General features: G+C 48.4%; 3 protein-coding genes across 6 annotated transcripts in view; 1 reads left to right on the top strand and 2 right to left on the bottom strand.

Moving 5' to 3' along the window:
* The first annotated feature begins 6 nt into the window (after window positions 1-6).
* NASP (nuclear autoantigenic sperm protein) lies at window positions 7-10671 on the top strand. Of its 2 annotated transcripts, XM_018072167.2 has the most exons (14): window positions 7-62; window positions 834-944; window positions 1493-1573; window positions 1773-1870; window positions 2605-3702; window positions 5535-5617; window positions 6417-6493; window positions 6623-6696; window positions 7684-7872; window positions 8098-8264; window positions 8680-8733; window positions 8827-8898; window positions 9867-9998; window positions 10503-10671. In XM_018072167.2, exons 1-14 carry the CDS (start codon window positions 13-15, stop codon window positions 10554-10556), a joined length of 2340 nt encoding a protein of 779 aa, XP_017927656.1. In that variant the 5' UTR covers window positions 7-12; the 3' UTR covers window positions 10557-10671. The 2 variants fall into 2 exon arrangements, with proteins under 2 accessions (XP_017927656.1, XP_017927657.1); XM_018072168.2 differs by lacking the exons at window positions 8680-8733; window positions 8827-8898; window positions 9867-9998; window positions 10503-10671 and adding an exon at window positions 8376-8669.
* Window positions 10672-11843: 1172 nt separating this feature from the next.
* LOC108639569 (proline-rich receptor-like protein kinase PERK14) lies at window positions 11844-13197 on the bottom strand. Its single transcript, XM_018072031.1, has 4 exons — window positions 12950-13197; window positions 12743-12865; window positions 12300-12469; window positions 11844-11984 (listed from the first exon to the last, which is right to left on the bottom strand). Exons 1-4 carry the CDS (start codon window positions 12951-12953, stop codon window positions 11844-11846), a joined length of 438 nt encoding a protein of 145 aa, XP_017927520.1. The 5' UTR covers window positions 12954-13197.
* A 2678-nt stretch (window positions 13198-15875) lies between these two features.
* Window positions 15876-20578, bottom strand: part of GPBP1L1 (GC-rich promoter binding protein 1 like 1) — a 30606-nt gene continuing 25903 nt past the window's right edge. For 2 of the 3 annotated variants that reach the window (XM_008924345.3, XM_018072199.2), the window contains exons 9-12: window positions 19346-19504; window positions 18480-18604; window positions 17516-17618; window positions 15876-17266 (exon numbers count right to left, since the gene is read on the bottom strand). In XM_008924345.3, the coding sequence (XP_008922593.2) occupies window positions 17120-17266; window positions 17516-17618; window positions 18480-18604; window positions 19346-19504 (534 nt within the window). In that variant the 3' untranslated portion in view covers window positions 15876-17119. Of the gene's footprint in view, window positions 17267-17515; window positions 17619-18479; window positions 18605-18640; window positions 18868-19345; window positions 19505-20578 lie in introns of those variants that run through there. The other variant, XM_018072200.2, reaches the window with a different exon arrangement.

The following is a 20578-nucleotide window of genomic DNA, read 5'->3' as shown; positions in this document are numbered from 1 at the left end:
TTTGTTTGCAGGATGGAAGAAGAATTGGCAGCCCCTTCCACATCCACAGACAAGACAGACAGGTGAGGGAGTCGGGACTGTCGGTCACTGAACAACATGAAATTCAGGAGTTACTGAGTAAAACACAAAAGTCACCCTTCGAATCACATGGTTAGGGTTGGGGTTTAACTGATGTGGGTGCTGTAGGTACTGAAAACTTGTGCTCACCCGTGGTTTGCACAAATCTAGAGCAGTAAAACCATTTCAAGGACTAATAAATATGCAAATAGCAGCTGTTCTCAAAGTTCTTGGTCTGTGAGTTAGTGCTGGGGAGGCCCAGACTGGCATGTGACAATACTCTCTTGTCCCAGTCTGAGATACTGTGCTGGGCTGAACCTTCTGGAAATAAAGCTGTGCAGGATGGAGTGAATTGAAACTGAGATTTCCATCTGTCATTCTCAGCTGCATCATGCTGTGCTATGAAAAGTCTTAACTTGGGCTTATTCTTCTTTTTCTTGACTTAGCTAGCACTGGATTCTGGTGAAACACTGGTACTCAGTGCTGTGTTTCTGTGCAACTCCTAAAGTGTATTCCTTAGCACCCTTTGCCATACCAGATTCTGATACTTTTTGCAGTGGTTGGTTCAGATTTGCTTGTCTTCCCTTGGTTATTGGAACTATTAAGTTGTTCCACATTTAAACAAACAAAACCAAACGAATCCCTGCTGCTAGTTCCAACTGCTGGAACTCACGCAACTCCCTCTTCCATAAAGCTGCTTAGATTTTGAAAGCTGTCTGTGAAATGACTGTGGAAACTAACAGCATCCTGTATTTGACTTATTTCCCCTCCTCCAGTATGGATGTGGACGGAGAATCAAAGAAACTACTGGGTTTGGGGCAGAAGCACTTGGTAATGGGAAATATTCCGGCTGCTGTTAATGCATTCCAGGAAGCTGCAAGTTTACTGTGAGTAGTAGAATGTTCTGTGTGTTTTTGCAGGGCTGGGGCTTCAGCTTGGCTGTTCTGATGTGGCTCACGCAAGAAAGATTGGGATTTTTACCTCACATGTTTGTAATTTACGATAGAACTGAGGAGAGGACAAACTAAATTCCCCCAAGTGCTGGGCAGTGCTGTAGCTGGTGTGCAGCTTAGATGGTTTTTGTGATAATAATTGCCAGTGCAGTTCCCTAGGGAGGAAAAGGGCTTTGATAGTTTATTTTGCAGGGGTCTTTTAATATAAAAGCAATGAGATAGTGTTATTTTCTGGTACTGTGTTCACTAGTCTTCTTGATCAGTCTCTGAGAATGGTACTTTTTGGGTTAGAGACTAATTTCCTTTGCGTGTGTTTGAAAGCCACATGAAAGCTAAGTGAGGGGAGCGTTCATTATTAGTTTAAAGCAATGAAAGGGGAGGCAAAAAACTGATTTCTTCCTGTCCAGGAAAATTTAGCTTTCAAGTTCACGTATCAAAACCTAAAGTAGGCACAGGCAAATAATTCTTCATTATTTTTCTAGGGGTAAGAAATATGGTGAGACAGCGGATGAGTGTGCAGAAGCTTTTTTTTACTATGGAAAGTCTCTCCTGGAGTTGGCAAGGTATGGTGACAGTTTGGAAGTTGTCAAAGAGTCTGTCTGGTGTAACAGGATTTCACTCCTTTATGGACAGGGTTGCACTAGGATGGGATACAGACAGGATTGCCCTGGGTGGGATGGGCTGTGGCATTGCAGCTTGGGCAGTTCAAGTGGTGACGTATTTACAAGAGCCAAGGGGATAACAAGCTTTTGTTCCCTTCAGAATGGAAAATGGTGTGCTGGGAAATGCCTTAGAAGGGATGCAGGTGGAAGAGGAAGGAGAAAAAGCAGAAGATGATTCTGCCTTGCCAGCTGTTGATGGTAGGTAAAGCTGCCTGCCCTGGTGTGGAGGCACCAAACTCTATGTTCTTGCTGAAATGATCCAAGTTTAGTCCATTGGTATCTTGGGTAGCCTGAACTGTTCTGTTGAAACTCTTGGCAGTCTGAATGGACTTTTTTTTGTTTTGTTTTGTTTTTGTTTTTTGGTTTTTTTTTAGTCTTGCTTTAAAATGAGCAAAACCTATAAAACATCTGCAAGGAGCTGGTCACTGAAAGCATATGTAAAGGGTCACCAGGTGTCTGTGTCCTGAAACACTGCACTCAAGCTTGCTTTCCTAAGCTTCACCGCTGACTTGAACTGCTTTGTAACCTTGTAGCAGTACAGTGTGTGTAGTCCAGCAGGTCAGAGTCTCTGTAAAAAGCCCAGGAACAGTGACTATTTTATACTGCCTGCAGCTGGAGATGATACAGGAATTCCTGTCCATCCAGACTATTAAAACACTGGCACCTCTTGCTTAGCTGTGACTAAAATCGCTGGCACTGCTTGAGCGGCCGCTTGCAATGCTGGGGAAGGGGAAGGGGTTTGTTTAGCTCAAAGTGACTATGTTGGTTGTGTCCTAATTCCTTGTACTTGGAAAATGAAGCTTTTAAGGAGCGTCATCCAACTTGGTAACAAACCAACACACACTGGAGGGTCTGAGGGTGGTGTTGTCAGTGCCCTTTAATGTCTTTATCACTAAACTCGAAGAAATGTTTATGCTTCCTCAATCATGTAGAAGAAGCAAGGGAGGAGTTGAGAGAACAGGTTTATAACGCCATGGGGGAAAAAGAAGAGGCCAAAAAGTCTACAGAAGAGTCTCCAGTACTTTCTGAGAAGGAAATCAAAGAGGAAGGTCATGAAACGAAAGAGGTTACGGAAGAGAAACCAAAAGAAGAAGCAACTGCTGACAAGGATGTAAAACCTGAAGGGGATGAAGAGAAAATGGAGGTTTCTGTGGGAAAAGAAGAAACTTCAGAAGAGCAGAAGCAGCAGGTGGCTGTGGAAAAGGAGGCTGTGAAAGAGGAGGCAGCTGTGGAGGAGAAGGAGGTAGAAAAAGAGCAGAAGACAGTGCCTGAAGACATGGTGGTCAAGGCAACTGAGGAGAAGGAGAGAACAGAAGTGTCAGACAAGGAGGCAAAGGCAGCTGGGGAAGAGGCTGAAGTGGGAGAAGTGGCTGTGGAAGAGAAGGGAGAGGTGGGAGAACAGGCAGCAGAAGCAACAGATAAAGAGCCAGCTGTGGAGAAGGGAGAGGCTGGAGAAGGGCAAGCAGAGGCAGCTGTGGAAGAGAAGGCAGGAGCAGAAGAGAAGGCAGAAGGACAGGCAGCAGCTGCTGTGGGGCAGAAAGAAGCTGCAGAAGGGGAAGCAGAGGCAGCTGAACAGAAGAAGGTGGAAGAGAAACAAGAGCTAGTAGAGACAGCTACAGAAGAGAAACCAGGTGAATCTAAAGAGACAGAATCCTCAAAGGAACCTGTCCCCACAGAGGGCAAAGAGCCACCTAATGACCTGGAAGAAAAGGCTGAAGTTGCTGCTAAGGTAGAGAAAGAGGAAAAGAAAGATGACGTGATGGAAGAGGGTGAAGGTGCTAAGGTAGAAAAAGAAGAGAAAGATGACGTGATGGAAGAGGGTGAAGGTGCTAAGGTAGAAAAAGAAGAGAAAGATGACGTGATGGAAGAGGGTGAAGGTGCTAAGGTAGAAAAAGAAGAGAAAGATGACCTGATGGAAGAGGGTGAAGGTGCTAAGGTAGAAAAAGAAGAGAAAGATGACCTGATGGAAGAGGGTGAAGGTGCTAAGGTAGAAAAAGAAGAGAAAGATGACCTGATGGAAGAGGGAGAAGGTAACACTGAGAGGAGAAAAGTATTTGTGGGTGGATGACTTGATGGATTTGGCTAACAGTGGGTAAAAAGTGTTCCATTCAGAATTTTCTGTTTGCCTTAGAATAAGGAAAAGGCACAGTAAAGGGGCTCTTGAAAGACTTTACATCCAAGTAAAGTTTCAAGGAATAGTGAATAGTCTCAGTTTCTCTAGACTAACGCTTAACTAACTGCAAAGCAAATCTGGAAAGCAAACTGACAGCCCTGTGAAATGTGTAAGTAATGGCTAGGCTGGTGGAGAATACTGAATGGATGTTCACTTGCATGCACCTGGGTTTATTGCACTAACCTCCAAATAACTTGAAGCACAAGTTGCCTCTGGTTATGCCTGTATTTTATTTATGATGAAAAAGCAAGAATAGCTGAACACATAACAAAATAGTGAATTCAGTTTTGGTGGACGGAAGGAACTCCCCATTTGAGTCTTTCTGGTGGTCCATCACTAGTGAGAATTTAGTTGGCAAATCTAAACTTGATTTGCTGAAGGCTTATTGCTGCTCTCTAGTACAGTCTTCCAGCTGTCTAGCTTCTGCCCTCTGCTTCCCTGCTTTATCACAGCTGTTTTCAGGATTTTGTTGGAGTAACCCAGCAAGACCTGCACCCTTTGCTGCAGTATTACTGTACGTGGCTTTAGCAGGCCGGTGCCTTGTATTGCACAAGTTAATTGATGAGCTGATAATTGCAACTTTGCTTGTCAGAAACTTGGCTTCACAGCATGTGCCTTACTTCAGGAGAGGCAGATGTTCAGACTGGATAATTCTGGACACTGAAAGGGTTTGTTCTGCTAAGCACAGTGAACACTCAGTGGTGGAGCAGCAGCCTAACAAGGTGTCTGTGTGGAGAGAGTATGACTGAACATAAACTAAGAGTAGTTACCTGCTCATCGTCCTGTGAAAGCCTGGCTATGTTCACATACTGCTGCTTTTTTTCCCCCAATTCTGCTAAGTGTGAGGACCTATTGAACATCCTGGCCTGGTGCTGTCATTGCAGACTCCTCCCACTACTTAAATTTTAACGTCCTGACATCTCTTCTGTTTCACTTATGAAGGAGGTGTCCTCATGTTGACAGGTTTGGCCCTGCCAGTGGTAGGTGTGTGCTTTTTGGGAGCTAGACTAATGAGTTCACAGGCTCTCTAGTCCCCACCCCATCAAGCTCCTGTTGTTCTGGAATTAGCCAGGGGTTGTGCTACAGGAATTGTGTGACTTCAGCATTCAGATCAGCCAATTCTCTGAAGTTATTAGCCATGCTCCTTCACTTCACATTTTCCCCAAATGTTTTCTGCTGGCAGAATAGGTAATGTGATGCTCCTGCAGGGTGTCAGGAGTCAAATTAGTGCCACACAACAGGAGGTTCATTAATAACACTGTCCCTTAAATCCCTGACATAAGGAACATGAACTCAGACTAATTTGTGTGCAGCTTGGCAGCTATCTTGCTGAAAATACTTGTTTTATGGAGGATGAAGTTCATCAGCTGCCCAGTGCCTCCAGGGCTGCTCAGGATCCCGTGGGTTCAGTGGGAGCTCACGGTGTATTTGTGAGAGCTAAATTCTGTGTGAGTTCCTGTTGTAGGTAGTAAGAAGTTTAAATGACAGACTACTTTAGTCAACAGTGCTGAACAGTTTCAGCAAGATGGCTGCTGCTGCTGCTGAGAATTTAATGTACCTGTGCTCTTCTTCCATCACACCTAACCTGTCACTGGAAGGATGAGGGTTGGATGTACTATATTCTGCCTGACTCCATGTCAAGCAAGCACAGTAACAACAAGTGTTCTCATCCATCTACTTGCCTTGTAGAAACAGAAGAATCTGAGGAGGAGGATAAAGAAAATGATAAAGCTGAAGATGATAAGGAGAATGAATTGACAGTGGAAGACAAGGTGAGGTTGCTGAGCTCTGATACTGCTCACGGGAGGGTGCAGTATTACCCTAAACATCATGTTATAAAAGTTCACTTGTGTTTTATTTAGTCCTATGTAGGACATTACTTTTGAAAGGCAGTATTGCCTAAGGAAGGGCCGGTGTTGCACCCAGTCCACATTGTGGGATCTTGCTCAGCTGTGTCTGTAAACCTGGGTTTGTTCAGCTGCTCTGAAACAAATTCTTGTGGTCTGCTGAGTAACATGGCCTGGTAGTGCAGGGGCAGTGCTGTAGCCTGTCACTAAAGCTGTGAGTTTATTCTCTGCTTGTTTTGTTCTTTCACTATACATGTTGTATGCTTCTGCTCCAGTAAGCTGTGATTAGCATGGGAATGGATTGAGGAGTGTGGTGCTGCTCAAACCTGAGATGTACATTGATGTAGCAGCCAAAACAGCTGGAAAAATCTGAAGCCTCGTAGTGTGAAAATAAGCATTCTAGATAACTGTCTTTAAATGATTATCTGTCCCTTTCTCAGACTACTCTAATAAAGTTCAAAGGTTCATTAAAAAAAAAGGTAGATCTAAACAGCACCTTAAACAAAATCTTCCTCTTGAGATGATATTGGTGCTTGGTGCCCTGATATTTCTGGGGAAAAAAAATTAATGAGGCCATATCAACAAACTGAGTTTATGTTCCACTGAACCATCTTCACTGCAGGCGAAGTCTTGATTGATGCAATAACCTCTTCTACATATTATTGTTCTTCTTTTCCTTCTAGTGGTAAACTGTTTATCTCTCATGAACTTCTGGTTTTTGCAGGAAAGTGAGGAGGATGAAATTGGAAATCTTGAGCTAGCCTGGGACATGCTGGAGTTGGCAAAAGTCATTTACAAGAGGTAAAGACTTGAGTTTTAATTTGGATATATGCCAGAGAAACTCTGTAAATTGGAGAGTGGCATAACCACTTGGTGAATGTGCCATATTCTGATCAGGACTTGGAAACTATTTTTTTTTTCTTGATTTAGACAAGAAACAAAAGAAGCTCAGCTCCATGCAGCTCAAGCTCATCTGAAGTTAGGAGAAGTTAGCATTGAATCTGGTAAGTAATGTTAATTCTCATGTGCAAAGTGTTCAGTTCCACTTTCTGACACTGTTTTGTACTTTAAAATGAGCAGAGGTGCATTAAGGCTCTCAGAATGAAAACAAATTAGACTGATCATGGTAGTTGCAGCCATGTGAGAAGCTTTGGCATCAATGGATGAACTGAGTTGGTGCCTTAAATGGGATAGTTGTGCTTTTCCAGAGCAGTGAAAGAAAAAATTTGAGTAAGAAATGTGTTGTCAGATCAAAATCAGTCATGTGTTCCATTTTCTGAAGTGACCAAACCTTGCCTATGAACTTAAAAGAGACTTACTGAAGCAAAGAGTCACTGAGCTTAATTAATAGGAGGTGCCAGTACCGTGCCATGTCAGAACATAAAGACTGCAAATGAAAAATGGTTGACTTAGACTTTCCAAAATCCTCAGGTATAGTGAGGAAAGACTCTTGTGTTACACAGCAGAAAAAAGGAGTGGGAAGCAAGCCCCAGGTTTGTGCCTTCTGATGTTTCACCTGCCTTTCATTTGAAAACATAATTTAATCTTGTTAAATCCAAGTGTACTCCTTCTCTGGGGCAAGCATTGGAAATGATCCAACAGGTTTCTGGGCCGGGGCTACAAATCAAAGGTTGTCTTATGTCACTGGAGCACCTTCAGGGGAGAGCTCGGCGGGAGGGCGGCAGGGGACTGTCCTTGGCTCCAGATCCCTGTTGCAGCTGGGACCTGTTACATTGAATTCATGGTAGCAGGTTGAACAGGAGGATTTAGTGCCTGGTTTGACTGTGCTGGAAGTAGACAAAACACTCGTGAGATAACTTCAGGAACTGGACTAGACGGTCCCTGAGGGGGAGGCAGTGCTGTCAGAGCAGCTGCCGTGTTCTGTGTGTGGGCTGTGTGGGGTGTGACAGAGCACGAGAGATCCACTGAGGGCTTGGGTCGTTTGGATGATTAGTGTCTTTTGTGAAGACCTTGTGGCTTTTCTCCCGTAGAAAACTACACACAGGCTATAGAGGAGTTCCAGGCCTGCCTGGCCCTGCAGCAGAAGTACCTGGAGGCTCACGACCGTCTGCTGGCCGAGAGCCACTACCAGCTGGCCCTGGCCTACCACTACAACAGCGACTTCGACGAGGCCGTCCTGCAGTTCGGCAAGTCCATGGAGGTCATCGACAAGAGGCTGGGTAAGTAAGTGGATTTCTAAAGCTCTGTCAGAGTTGTGTCGAGGCAGAGCAGACTCTGTTTAACTGAGGTGTGCTCGTTGCCTGCCCTGGGGTGGCAGACGGACCACACCCACAGCAGAATTGTGGAAACTGTGTGTGTGTTAGCAGATAGTTGACTCTGGATGTTGATAACTGGACAGTTACTTTGTCTCAAGGTGTTTTGCCCTGATAACTGTTTCACCCCAGCCATACTGACTGAGAGAATAAAGCAAGCAGAAAGCGGGTCCCCTGAGGATGAGAAGGAGATTGAAGAGCTGAAGGGATTGCTTCCTGAAATTAAAGAAAAGATAGAAGATTCAAAGGAGTCTCAAAAGAGTGCAAGAGTAGCCGAGTTGGGACTGAAAGCAACTCTGGTGAGTGTGTCCTGTGGTTTCCTTTTGACCCAGCATTCTTCCAGTGGAACTTTAAGTAAATCAGTCATGGGAGGAGCTTGGACTTGATCAGGGGCTGATGGTTGCTCACAGGTGTTACAGGCTGTGATTCTCAGAAGGAAACTGAGGCAGCTGACATCTAAAGAAAGGATATTTAGTAAGTACCTTGACAGTAATTGTTCCAAACTAAATGGGAATTTGATAGGTTACTGTGGCATTTAATGTATTAGGGCTGGAAATGATGGGTCAGGCAAACGTGGAGCAAATGTTGTCTGTCCTGTGTAGAAGTGCACAGTACAGTGCTGGGACTTGAAGGGGTTGGGCTTTCTGTCTCCTGCTAAGCTTGCTTGAATGGTCTGCACACAATCTGTTCACTGCTTCTTCTGCTTTTCTTAAGATTGGAACTACATCTGGCTTTGCACAAAGTGAAGACAGCGGTTCTGTTTCCACAGTAAGTTAATTTGAGATGGATGTTGTTAATGCCTGTCTGCTTTAAGGATTACTGGTTACAGTTGCTCATGTGTCAGTGTCTGTCTTGTAACAGATTCCAGTAAGAAAAGCAGCTGATGGTGCATCTCAGTGTGTTACAGACATCTCTCACCTAGTCAGGAAAAAGGTGAGTCCGGAAATGACTTGTTGAACAAGCAGTTCAAGTACTACTGTCTTGCTCTTTGTAATTGGATTTCTTGTTTTAGAGCTTTTTTTTTTTAACTCAGTTGTATAATGGGAAAATACTTTAAAAGTAAAACCAGAAATAGTGCATGAAACTCCTTTCCACTGGGAGCCAATCAGTCTGGGAACCCTGACCTCCAGGAGACCATTCTTGGTGGTTCAGTACCAGCCTGACCATGGTGTAACTTCTGACCCTGTTGTGTGGCTTCTGCAGGTGCTCTCTGAACAAGGGCTTCCTCTGCTGAGGACCCTCAAGAGCTGCAGGCTCACCTGCAGATCTCAAGGAGAAAGGGCAGGCAACCAGGCTGGGCTGGGTTCCCTTCTTCCAAAAGGAAATGGAGACTTGGGCTTAATAAATAGCAAAGCCATAGCGATGGTAATGATAAAATGGAGATGAGATGTTGAGCACTCTGTTCCTTTAAAGGTGTGTGTGTTCTCTGGAAGTGTTGATATAACTGAGAGTATCCCCTGTAGGAACTTTAGTTTTTAATGTTGCCTGTGGCCATGTCACAACCTGGCCTCTGTTCCACTGGCTTCTGTGAGTTCAGGTGTGCCTGGAGTGACTTGGAGCTGCTTTACACGGGTGATTTCAAGTGTTGTAGATGCCCTGAACCTACCCTGGAACTGTTACTGGGCTCAGTGGTTGCATTTCCTTGCCAGAGTGTAATCAAGGATAATTCAGCACTAGAGATTCTGGCACCCAAACAGTGTCTCACTGGAGATTGCTGTGGTTGAGACCTTGGAGCCAGAGCCTCAGAGCTCTGTTAAACCCTGGCACTGAGGTGTCTGTCCTGAGCCTGGCAAGCACAGCTTGGGTAGATAATGTGCAGTGACCTATAATGCTAAGTTTTCTCAAAAAGATTAAGGCTTTAATTTGTACTTACTGAAGACTATAAACAATTTTGTCTTCAGAGGAAACCAGAGGAGGAGACTCATCAGGGAGACAATGAAGCCAAGAAATCTAAACCAGAACCGGCTGTCAATGGTGGTGGTGGGGATCCTGCCCCCAGTGGAAATGAGGTTGCAGAAAAAATGGAAGAGGAGGTGGGCAGCTGAGCCAGGAGTCTGGGCTGTGCTCTTTATTTCATTTTCCCCCACTCTGTTCAGGGATGGTTCTTTTGCTTGGTAGATGTGCAGGTTTTATTGCCTGCTGGCCTCCACAGGGCTTCCCAGATGGGATGAGGAATATTCCCAGTGGGCAGGGTGCATGTTGTACTGTGGTGCCTGACCCTGTGTGGGCTGGACAGACCCAGCTGGGGAGCCTTGTCACCTCTGGGGTGGGACAGAGACGGGTTCTGGGAGTTTGAGCTGGGCTAAACTCCAGCACAGGGTCTTCCCCCAGTTCTTCATACTCCTGGGTTTTATTACCCACCCCTGGGCTGCACTTGTTAATATCAGTGCTGTAGGGTAGTATTGGGCTCTGGAGATGAGCAAAGCTCATGTAGTCAGTTAAATCTTCAAATTACAGAACCCTTGGGCTGCTGCATGAGTTGGTGCTGTAAGGCAGTGTCTTGGTTTTTTAAAACAAACCCTTCTCTTCTCTTTTAGACAGAGAAAAGGCCACAACCAGAATCAGGGGCTGCAGTTGAAAGCACAGTATGATAATTCTTTAACCTTGGACACTCCTCTCCTTACAAGGAAAATGGTTTTGTATATAGTGTATTTTTTCACTTTTTGGCAACTTTTGTATGACTTCAATAAAGATTGTAAGCAAATAGTCCCTGTCTTGACCTTCCTCCTGTGCCAGGTTCCAGCCACTGCTCCTGGCTGTTCCCCTGGGGTGCAGGTCTCAGCCCTGGCCCAGTGCTGGGCTCTTGGTCCCTTGAGCTTCAGCATTTCCATCCACATCTGCCTCATGAGGCAGGAGAAGGGGGTAGGATCGGGCAGGCAGAGCTGGCTGCTTCAGGGGAAGAAGAGCAGTGAATGAAATTCACTGTGGTCTTGTCTGGGGACAGTCTAGATGTGACATTTTTCCTTCTCCTGGGGTACCAGCTCTGTGGTCACAGCGGGGGCTGTGCTGGGGTTCAGTCTCAGCTAAGCCTGCTGTGGGTTCTAGGCGTGCCTCCCTCAGCCTCGAGCAGCCTAAAGAGGGGAGGGGAAGGCTGATGAAGAGGTTTGTAACATTCGGGACATTGTTGGATATGTATTTTTAGCTCTGCCCCTCTGTGCAGGGAGAGCTTGTGGAGAGGGAGGGCAGTGGTGGTTCCAGGCAGGGCATGGCTGTCCCCTGGGGCAGCCTGTGTGCCTGTACATTCCCAGGGGGCGAGGGGAGCCTGCTCTGGGACACTGTGTGTGTATAAACATAGACAAAGGCCAAGAAGTGAAGAGCAATAGGCTGAAGCCATTTATTAAACACATGGCCTGTGACACTTAGGAAAGCTGGTGCTGGGTTTTGCTGGGTTGCCAGGGCTGAGCTGTGCCTGCTCCTGGTCAGGCTTTCCCTACAAAGGGCTGCTGCTGGGGATGTGCCCGATGGAACGAGCTGAGCAATAGGGAAAGGGAATGTGATTGTGCTTCTCTGCCTGTCCCCAAACCACCACTGTGAGCAGGATGGAACACTCATCTGGCTGTGGGCTCAGTCCTGGGGCACAAAGGGCAGCCTGAGGTGAAGGCTGAGCTGTGTAACTGCCTGCTGGCTTAGGGGTCAGCCTGATGCTGCCTGTCTTCTCCCTGCTGCCAAAATGCCCAGCAGGGATCCCAAATGCTTCCCCCTATCCCAGCACTGGGTTCCTGGTGCCAGTTACACAGCCAGTCCCAAGCCCCATCTTGTTGAACTGAAGTTCAAACACAGGTTTTGCCATCCTTTCATGACCCTAACAGTTAAAAAAGCCCCGATTTCCCACTCCAGGGTGGTGAGGGGATGCCAGGGCAGTGTGGCCCATTCCTGGCTCACCTTCGTGGAGGTCTGTGTTGTTCTTGGGGCTCCTGAGCAGGAGGAGGGTCCTCCAGGGCCACAAAGGGGCTGAGGGGGAGGCTGTGGGGCACATGGCCTGTGGGGCTGCCTGGCCCCAGTGCTGGCCCAGGGGGCTCCTGGGAAATGAAAGAGGTTGTGTCAAGGGCAGGAGGGTCCTGACACTGTCCTGCTACAGGCACAGGCAGGAGCTGCCTGGCCATTCTGTCACAGCATTGGGTGTGCAGAGCAAATTACACCCCTGCTCCCTCACTGGGAAGGGACTCCCCTGCCCCAGGGGCCCTAATCCCCAGCTGCAGCCAAGGCAGCTGTTCCCAAATCTTCCCAAGCTTGTACCTCCACATCTGTCATCCTATGCCAGTTGGCAGCCCTTCTCCCATCTCCCTTCTCCCCTCCCTGGAGAGCTAGAAATCGCCTTGGGCCAAGGCTCTTACCATAAAAAGTTCTGGCACAGCCAGGGCTGGTGGCAGTGAGGGGGCCACAGCGGGTGGGAGGATGGGTGGGGGCAGCCGTGGCCCCGCCTGCTCCGCGTGGCATCGCAGCATCCCCACCTCTGCCTGGAGCTGGGCCAGCTCCTCCGAGTGCCGCTGGGCCGCCCTCGAGCCTGGGGACAGGAACTCCTTGCTGTGGGGTTTACGCTCCCCCAGCAAACCTTTCCCGGCATGTCACTGGGCAAGTGTTCAGGATCTGGGGGAGTCGGGACTCTCCCTTCTCAGTGCAGAGACCCCACCCTGGGCTGTGCAGCTGCAGCCCCCCAACTTCCCCATATTTCCATGAGTCATGTCCAGCCCAGAGGCTCTGATGCTGCAGCCCCAGAAGCAGCCAGGGGCTGTGAGGTGCAGATGGGGGACCCCCTTCCCCAGGACCCATCACCTACCAGCGTCAGCTCTCTTCTCTCTCCTGACCTTCAGCGCCAACACTTCATCTTCCAGACGCCAGTTTTCCAGCTCCACAGCCAACAGTGCTGCATCCAGACCCTGTGTGGCAGTGCCAGGGGGCTCTGCTGGCACAGCCAGGAATGCTTTAGGTGCTGGCTGTGGAGTCACAGTCCCTGCAGAGAGACGGGGCTGGGGTTGGGCCTTACCCATCCTCCTGCCCCTGCACAGCCCTGCGGTTCCTTTCTCCAGCACCGTGGCCTCCAGCTGGAGGTGGAGCAGCTGGTCCAGGATGGCCGGGTCGTGTCCCCCGGCGCGCAGGTAGGACAGTCGCAGTGCCCTGCCAGAGCCCCGGATCAGCCATCGCTGGGCTCAGCGGGACACTCTGCTGGACCTGCCATGGCCCACAGCCCCTCACCTGGCCTCGGCAGCGAGCGGCCCCGAGGGTGGCAGGAGGGTGTCGAGGTGGAGGGTGGCCCTGGGGAAGAAACGGGCAAATGGGGGGGTGAGGAGGCCAAAGGCTCCTTGATGGAGAGCACCCCCCTGGGCTCTCCCCCGGAGGTGGCAGAGCTGGGGCTCACCTGTGCTGTGCCGCTTGCTCCTGTCTGAGCTGCTCCTTTGGGGCCTGCCAAGGACCTGGCCCAGCCCAGCTGCACCTGCTCGGGCTGAGCCCCCCAGCCCCCTCCCCCCAGTGCCTGCAGCTGCCGGCAATCAGCCTGTGGGAAGGTTGAGGGGAGAGGGGGGCTCAGAGGGCCCCACAGCCCACTCCCTGAAGGGTTGCTGCAACCACAGTGCCCGCCATCACCCCTAAACCGCTGAACAGTGTCTACCTTCACTCTGTGCTCCAGCTGCTGCGGTCCTGCCTGCGATTCTGGCATTTTGGCGTTTGTGGGCCTCCAGCACTCCTGGATGCGGCTGCTGCTGGCCTGGGGCAGGACCGGCTGCTGGGGGGGCTCTCCCTGCTGCACAGGGGGTTCAGCGGGCAGGAGGGGCTGGATCCCCACCAGCTGCGGGGTGTGGGGAGCCGCTGGGGTGCTGGTGCCCACAGGGGCAGGGGGTTCACTGTACCTGCACTGTGGGCGTCCTGGAAGCGGGGGGTCCGGCCGTGCGAGCAGGGCCTCTCATGAGTGGTGAGCACCGGCCCCCAGGGGAGCCCCGTCCACCCGATCCCGCTGTCCCCACACAGCCGCTGAGACCCCAGGGAGCTCAAGGCGATGGTGTGGCTCAGGGCCGTCCCCATGCAGGGACACCCCGACCTCGCAGACACAAACAGGAAGGAAAGGGTGAAAAAAATCCCCCCCACTTACTAATATACTTTTCTGCCTTTGGTAAAATAATCACCAAAGGCTGCCGGCGTGGTGCAGGGGTGGGAGATGGTTTGCCCCAGCTCAGGCCAAGCTGGATCCAGCAATGCTGCCAGAGCTGCTGTTTCCCAGCCCAGCGCCTGTCCCTGTCCCTATCCCATCCCTCCTGCCCCTCCCCGTTCTGGTGGCAGGCCCGCTCGCTTAACCTGGTGTCCGTGGCTCCCTGCCGTGCCCGGCGCCCCCTTCCTCAAGGCGAGGGTTCCCATGGAGGCAGGAGCTGGTGGGCTCCGGGATCCCGAGGCACAGCTTCTCCCGGTGCGCCCGCAGGAGCTGCCGGGAGCTGAACGCCATGTGGCAGCGGGGGCACGGGAAGCTCCCCATGTCCGGCACCCTGGAAAGCAGAGCGGGTGGGGGTCACTGGGGGGGAGGCACCCTGCCAGGGAAAAGGGCTGGGTGCGGGCACAGACCTGCCGGCGGCGGTGCTGGCGCTGTTTGAGCCGCTGTTGCTATGCTGGACGCTGGGCAGGGCAGGGAGGGCGGCCGCACCCCCGGCCTGGGCCATTCCTGCTGTTTACCACGGGCACCGGAACGGGAAAAAAACGTCGTCTGGGCACCTGAGCAATCCACAAAAAGCAAGATGAGGGAGGTCCCGCAGAGCTCCCCCGCCCCTGGTTACAAAACCTTCGCCGCTCCGGGGTGTCCCGGGGGTGCTCCTTTTCCGCCTCCCACCACAGGATTTGAGGAGGAAACTTTGCAGAGGTGAAACACCTCCTTCTGCCCCTTCTCCATGCCGCAGGTGTCCAGGCCCTGCCCTTGTTCCCAAAACAAGCTCCCCTCCTTCCATCCTTGCACCCACCTGTCCTTGCAGAGCACCCACGGGCTCTTCCCAGGCTGCTGCAGGTCCCCCCTAACCTCACTGACAGTGATCCCGGTCAGGGACTCCTCAGGAAAAAGCTGCTGGTTGTTGCAGGGGGATTTGCTCGATCAGGCTCACCCAGAGGCTGACATTGACACTTCCAGAATTTCATGGATACTTAAATCCACAGGAGGGGTTAGGGCAGAGGAATCACTCTGGCACGGAACAAGGAGCTCCCAGCACACACACACAGGCAGGGATTCCTCAGCAATCCAGTTCCTCTCTTCCAAGTGGCTGTTAGCACGGATTTAAGGTGAAGGGGTTTTTAAACTTCCCCCATTTCTTGCCAACAGTGCACACAACAGATCTGCATAATTTGATTTAAATGGATGTAGGAAGTTAAATTTTTAAAAAATGGATGGACTTCTCCAGCCAAAAGCCATGTTTGATGGGACCAAAGCACAAGGACATTCAAAAAGAACGAGACAAGCTGTAAAATGCCTGTCTTACAGGAGTCCCAGCACTTCCCCAAGCATTCCTAGGCAGACCCAGCCCCTGGAGCTCAGTTTCCAGAAGGCAGTGATGAAGAAATGCCCCGTTGCCCCTCTCACCTGGGGTTCCCTGCAGAGGCAGCATCACCATGGCAGCGGGAGCTGAAAGCAGAGGCAGCACAGTTACACCTGATAATGCCGACAGTGCTCCCTTGAGCCCAGACGCAAAGATTCATGGCTAAACATCACAATTTTCTTACACCTCAGTCCTCTCTGCCTGGCCAGGAGTGGACTAAAAACCACACAGGCACAACCTCGTGTGAAAGCCCCTCAGCTCAGCAGGCCCAGGGTTTTGCTCTCGCTGTGCAACTCCATCCAACCCACTTGCAAACACTGCACAACACCCGAGCGCTTTCCAATCCAAAACCTTTGTGCACAAGCTGAACTTACACCAGACACTAAAATAGCTTAGGCCACAACTGAGTTGTTTGTAAAATTCTTTTTAATCTAATAGAAATGTTTTCATGAATTTTTAAAAAAGATTTCAATGAAAACAGCTTTGGATTCAGACATTCCCTTGCCACGTTGTGAACATAAACAGCAGCATTGCACTAGGAACAAGTGACACCGACCGGTTGAGCTTCACCATTTTGTATGAAGCGGAAAAAAAAAAAGCAAACTGCTTTAGTAGGAGATAATTTCAATTATTTTCTTTAAAAAAAACCAAAACCCTCAAGCATGGGCTGTCATCTCAGCATTGTTCTCCCTCTCCCTTCTTAAAGGAAGAGTTCAGCTCCTGCAGTCTGAGCGCTACAGCAATGTTTGCCAAGTGGAAATATAGAGTGGGAGAAGAAACTGTTTATCCCCAGTGCTACTGAACCCCCAGAGTTTCAGGTCCCTTAGAGGAAAGCTCTTCTTACATAAGAAAGACAATTAGAATTGGCAAACTGATGCAAAATATTTATTCCAAGTTAGTTATTTTTGATGCAGTAGTTTTTCCCCCTCATACAGACTCAATGTGATAGTCACTTTTTAAAATCTGTAAATAATGTTATCAAAATAATCTTAATCTTTGAAATCTCACAAAAAATTTATATTTTACAATCCACCCTGAATATCAAGGCTGCAAGAAGAAGAACACAAACAATTCCTATATCCAAATATTTTACAGCTGTACCCAAAAAAAAAAAAAAAAAAAAAGAAAACCACAAACGCCTGGTTAAGTGATGAAGCTCCCCGAGCCGCCAAAAAAAAAATAAAATAAAATATCCATGTTATTAGCATTAATTTAACATAATTAGAACTTCAAAAGCCATTTTGTCATCGACAATGATTGTTTTAGCACACCGTTACCGCGCGGCACTGGGCAATGCGGCGGCACTGTTAGAAGCTTGTTGTTGCAGAGATCAGTCAGCCACTTGTGTCCTGCTCACACGACTGAACTTGTGCACTGCCCCACAAGGGATTTCTGTCAAAATTTGCTAGCTGCACAAACTTCTAGTAAGCATTAGGGCAAAACCAAAAGAAAAAGCTAAAGAAGCCAATTTCTCTCTTCTTTGGGATACAATCATTTCCCTTGTGCATGAAGTATCAACAACAAAAGAAAAAACTGAACAGACTGGAGACAGAATAAACTCTGTTTAGTTTATACAACCCCAAACACGTGTTGAACTATGAACTGAGTTTATTGGGTTGGTTTTATTAATTTTAATTTTATTGTGCCCAGTTTCAGGCATCGTCATCTGACGTTTCGCTGCTACTAGTTTCTGTGTCTGAGTCCTCAATCTTTGTCTTAAAAGTGCTTCTCCAGTGGAACAACAGGCTGGAGCCGCGGCCCTGAAGAAATCCATTCTTCCCAAATCCATTTCTTCTTCGCTGTAGGAATGAAAGCAAGTTTTAAAACAAGTAAAGTTGTGGGCAGTAACTGTCCCTAACCATGCACGGACACAAATTACATATTTAAGTGTGTATACACACACACTCTGCTTGGATAATGCAGAGCCATCAATTCTACTACAGTCTCACTTCAACTCTTTGCCTTCCTTGAGCATCCTTGACCCCATAGAAGACTTGTGCATGAGGAGGGAGAAGAGCAGTCACAAGTGGCAAGAGGTGTAAACATACCTGCTCTGATTTAATCTGGAACTCTTTGAGCTCATCCTCCGTGAGGGGAAGGTAGTTTTCATCATTTTCAGGATATTCCTGCCATCCCATTTCTTTCAATAACCTGATTGTGGAGAAAATAAAAGGGGCGTGGGAACTTAAGCAGGGGAACAGTGGCGAAGGAGAGAACCCTTTGTCCGTGAAGCACGAGGTTTTGTACTAAATCACCCTGAATTCACCAGGGAATCTTCTCTGTCAGAGACCATTTCAACAATCTTTTGTGTTTACCCAACATTTTTCAATGTCTTTTACAAATATTTAACCATCAGCAGCCCTGTACAATGGGTACATTACCAGCCTGGCGGAAGGCAGAGATTTCAAATTCCAGCCCAAGGACACTGAAGGAGGACATGAGGCAACCAAACCAGTATCACAGCTCAGGATCTCCCTAAACCTCACTATCCGCTTGCACCAGATGCTCACAGTGCTTACTCACTGACGTGAGATACAGACTGAGATACCAGGCAAATATTTTCTTAGCTCTCCTCCACTTCTGCAGCATGTAAAGCAGCACAGGAGTATTCTAAATGCAAACTAAGTGTGGTGTGTGTGTCCTCAAACCATTCCATTCAGGACATCTGCTTGTAAATTAATGAGAATCACACCAGGTTCATGCTGACTCCCAGTGTGGGCAAGTAAATATCCAGGCAGCATTAGCACATGGGGATGTGGCACTAGAGCAGCACTGGAATTTAATTACAGACCTTGGTAAAGCCTTGGCTCACCTGACACTGGTGTCTTGTTTTACTTTCAATAAGACCCTGCCCAGTCCAGCACTACAAAGCCCACACACCTCTCGCTCCACACACACAAAGCTACTGCTGCTTCCCAAAAACAGTTTTCTTTGAAATAATTTCGTTCTCCTCACACAGCCCAAGGACTCAGCCTCCCTTACTTTAGAGACTTTATTTTGCCATTTACTCACCTGTGTTCTGCTTCCAATGAATGGGAGAGGTTTTCCCCCTCCTCCGGCAAAGGGAGAGAAAGGCCATTCTGATGGCAATTCTCTTCCCAGTTTTCCTTTGGTTCTGGTGTGCTGTTGCTCTCCATCTAAAGAAAAAGAAAAGCATCAGAGTGTGCCAAGAGCACAGTTCCAAGTTCAAGTTTCTGCCTTTGAAAGTCCAGCCAAGCCTTTCACCTTGAGCCTGTGTTTTTTACAGAGCCTGACTGATAATGGCTGCAGCAATTTGTACCTGGCTGTGACAGGACAAGGCGCGATGAAGGACGTTTGGTGGACTGCGCTGCTGTGCCGAGGGAAGGAGTGCTGGCATGACAAAGCCATCACCAGGGGCTTCAGAGTGACAGCCAGGAAACTACGAGAGTTAAATGCTCCTAAGGACACGCTTTACAGGCACGTTAAGGCACAGATTTATGCATTCAGGAGTCTGGTCTGAGCCTCTGAGGCTTAAGCCACAATCCTGCCCCTTTCACAAGCACAGAGTTCTACTTTCCCACGAATGTAGTTTGATAAGGAAGTTGGAAAGCAAAACAGAGATGTAAAAACATGGTATCATTCCACTCCTTAGGGAATCGTTGCAAAAAATCTAGATTACCTTCAACATCTGTGACCTTCCCTTCCACCTCATTTATTACTTATCCACTTGCATTTCTGTGTTACAGATCTCCCTCCATCACAGTGCTGTGCACTGCATCTGTTGGCACATGTGCCAGGCCAGAGGGAGTCAAGCCTTTCCTCCTCCACAGCCCTGAATTACATACACTGCTCGGGGCTTTTTCAGTCCCCAACTCCTTAACTAATAATGATCATATATACAAGGACAGTGATCTTACATCATCCAGCTTGTCACATTCCCTGTTCTCTGTTATCTCCCCGTTTCTATCATCTTTCAGTGCCTTCAGGAATTCGCTCTTTTTATCAGTGGTCCGGCGCATCAGCTTCGTCAGGCGCGAGGAGCAGATCTCGATGGGAGGGGTGGTGCTGGAAGGACTCTGCACAGGGGAGGGAGAACACAGACAATTTCAAACTGTGCTGCTACAGAGTTTCTCTTCAGTGTCTGTGCTTACACCTTTCAAACAACCATCAGTTCTTTGGGTGGCTATTAACCCCTCAACCCCCCCCCAGTCTAATGTCAAATTCCCACCAAAATACTGATGGGTGTTGCACATTCACTTCTTCCCTCACCAGCACACTGTTCTCCCATCTAATATTATCAACTCAATTTTCCCCCCCCAGGAGTCAATTCATGTGGCCATATTTGTTTTGTTCCTTGGCAATATAACTCTCCCAAGGAATTTGAAGCCTACAACAGAACATTAAGGCAGAAAACTTCATGCAGGATTCTTGCCCTACAAAAATTAACAAATTAAGGAGATTAGCCTCAGTTCAAATTTGCGTCTTAAGTCATCCTGACAGACTCTACCCTGAAATTAGCTATGGGGAGGTAATCTCCTTTCAGGGAGTGGTCAGGTCACATCCTTAACTACCCACAACCGGGTGTGAAACAAGCAGCCACAGCCTCGGGATCCTCCCCTGGAGAGCAAACTGCCAACTCCTTGCTCTCTGCACTCAGCCCAGATGGTTCAGTGTGGAGCCAGACACAGACAACCCTGGAGCCTGCGGGAAACCTGCTCAGCTCGGTGCACGAATCCAAGGAAACCCCCTGTGCTCTTCCACAGCGTTTAAGCTTCCTTAATTATCTGGGGCTGTGAACCAGGCACACGGCACAGCAGTTGCCCACTGGCAGTACCCCAGCTGTGATCCTGCAATAGGAGCATTGCTAACCAAGGTCAGCTTTCAGCTTAATCTGTTCCATGATTTTGACTGGACACTCAAAAGAAGACTAAGAAAACATTATGTGAAATTTTCTGATACCTTAACCTCCTGTTCATGTATGGAGTTCATGTCTGGTTACTCTAAAACAACAAGGACTTTAATAATTATTATGGATACCTGACAGCAGAATCTTCAATGCAAAATTACTCTTCTCCTTCATGTACTTGCTTTTATTTTTTTTTGGTCAATATTAAAACAGTAACATTTCCTGAAGTCTGTAGTGTTTTTCT

Source organism: Manacus vitellinus, unplaced genomic scaffold (assembly GCF_001715985.3).
Source record: "Manacus vitellinus isolate BGI_N305 unplaced genomic scaffold, ASM171598v3 scaffold_21_pilon, whole genome shotgun sequence".
In the NCBI taxonomy this organism is placed as follows: Eukaryota; Metazoa; Chordata; class Aves; order Passeriformes; family Pipridae; genus Manacus; species Manacus vitellinus.
This window is presented reverse-complemented; position numbering and strand designations above follow the sequence as displayed.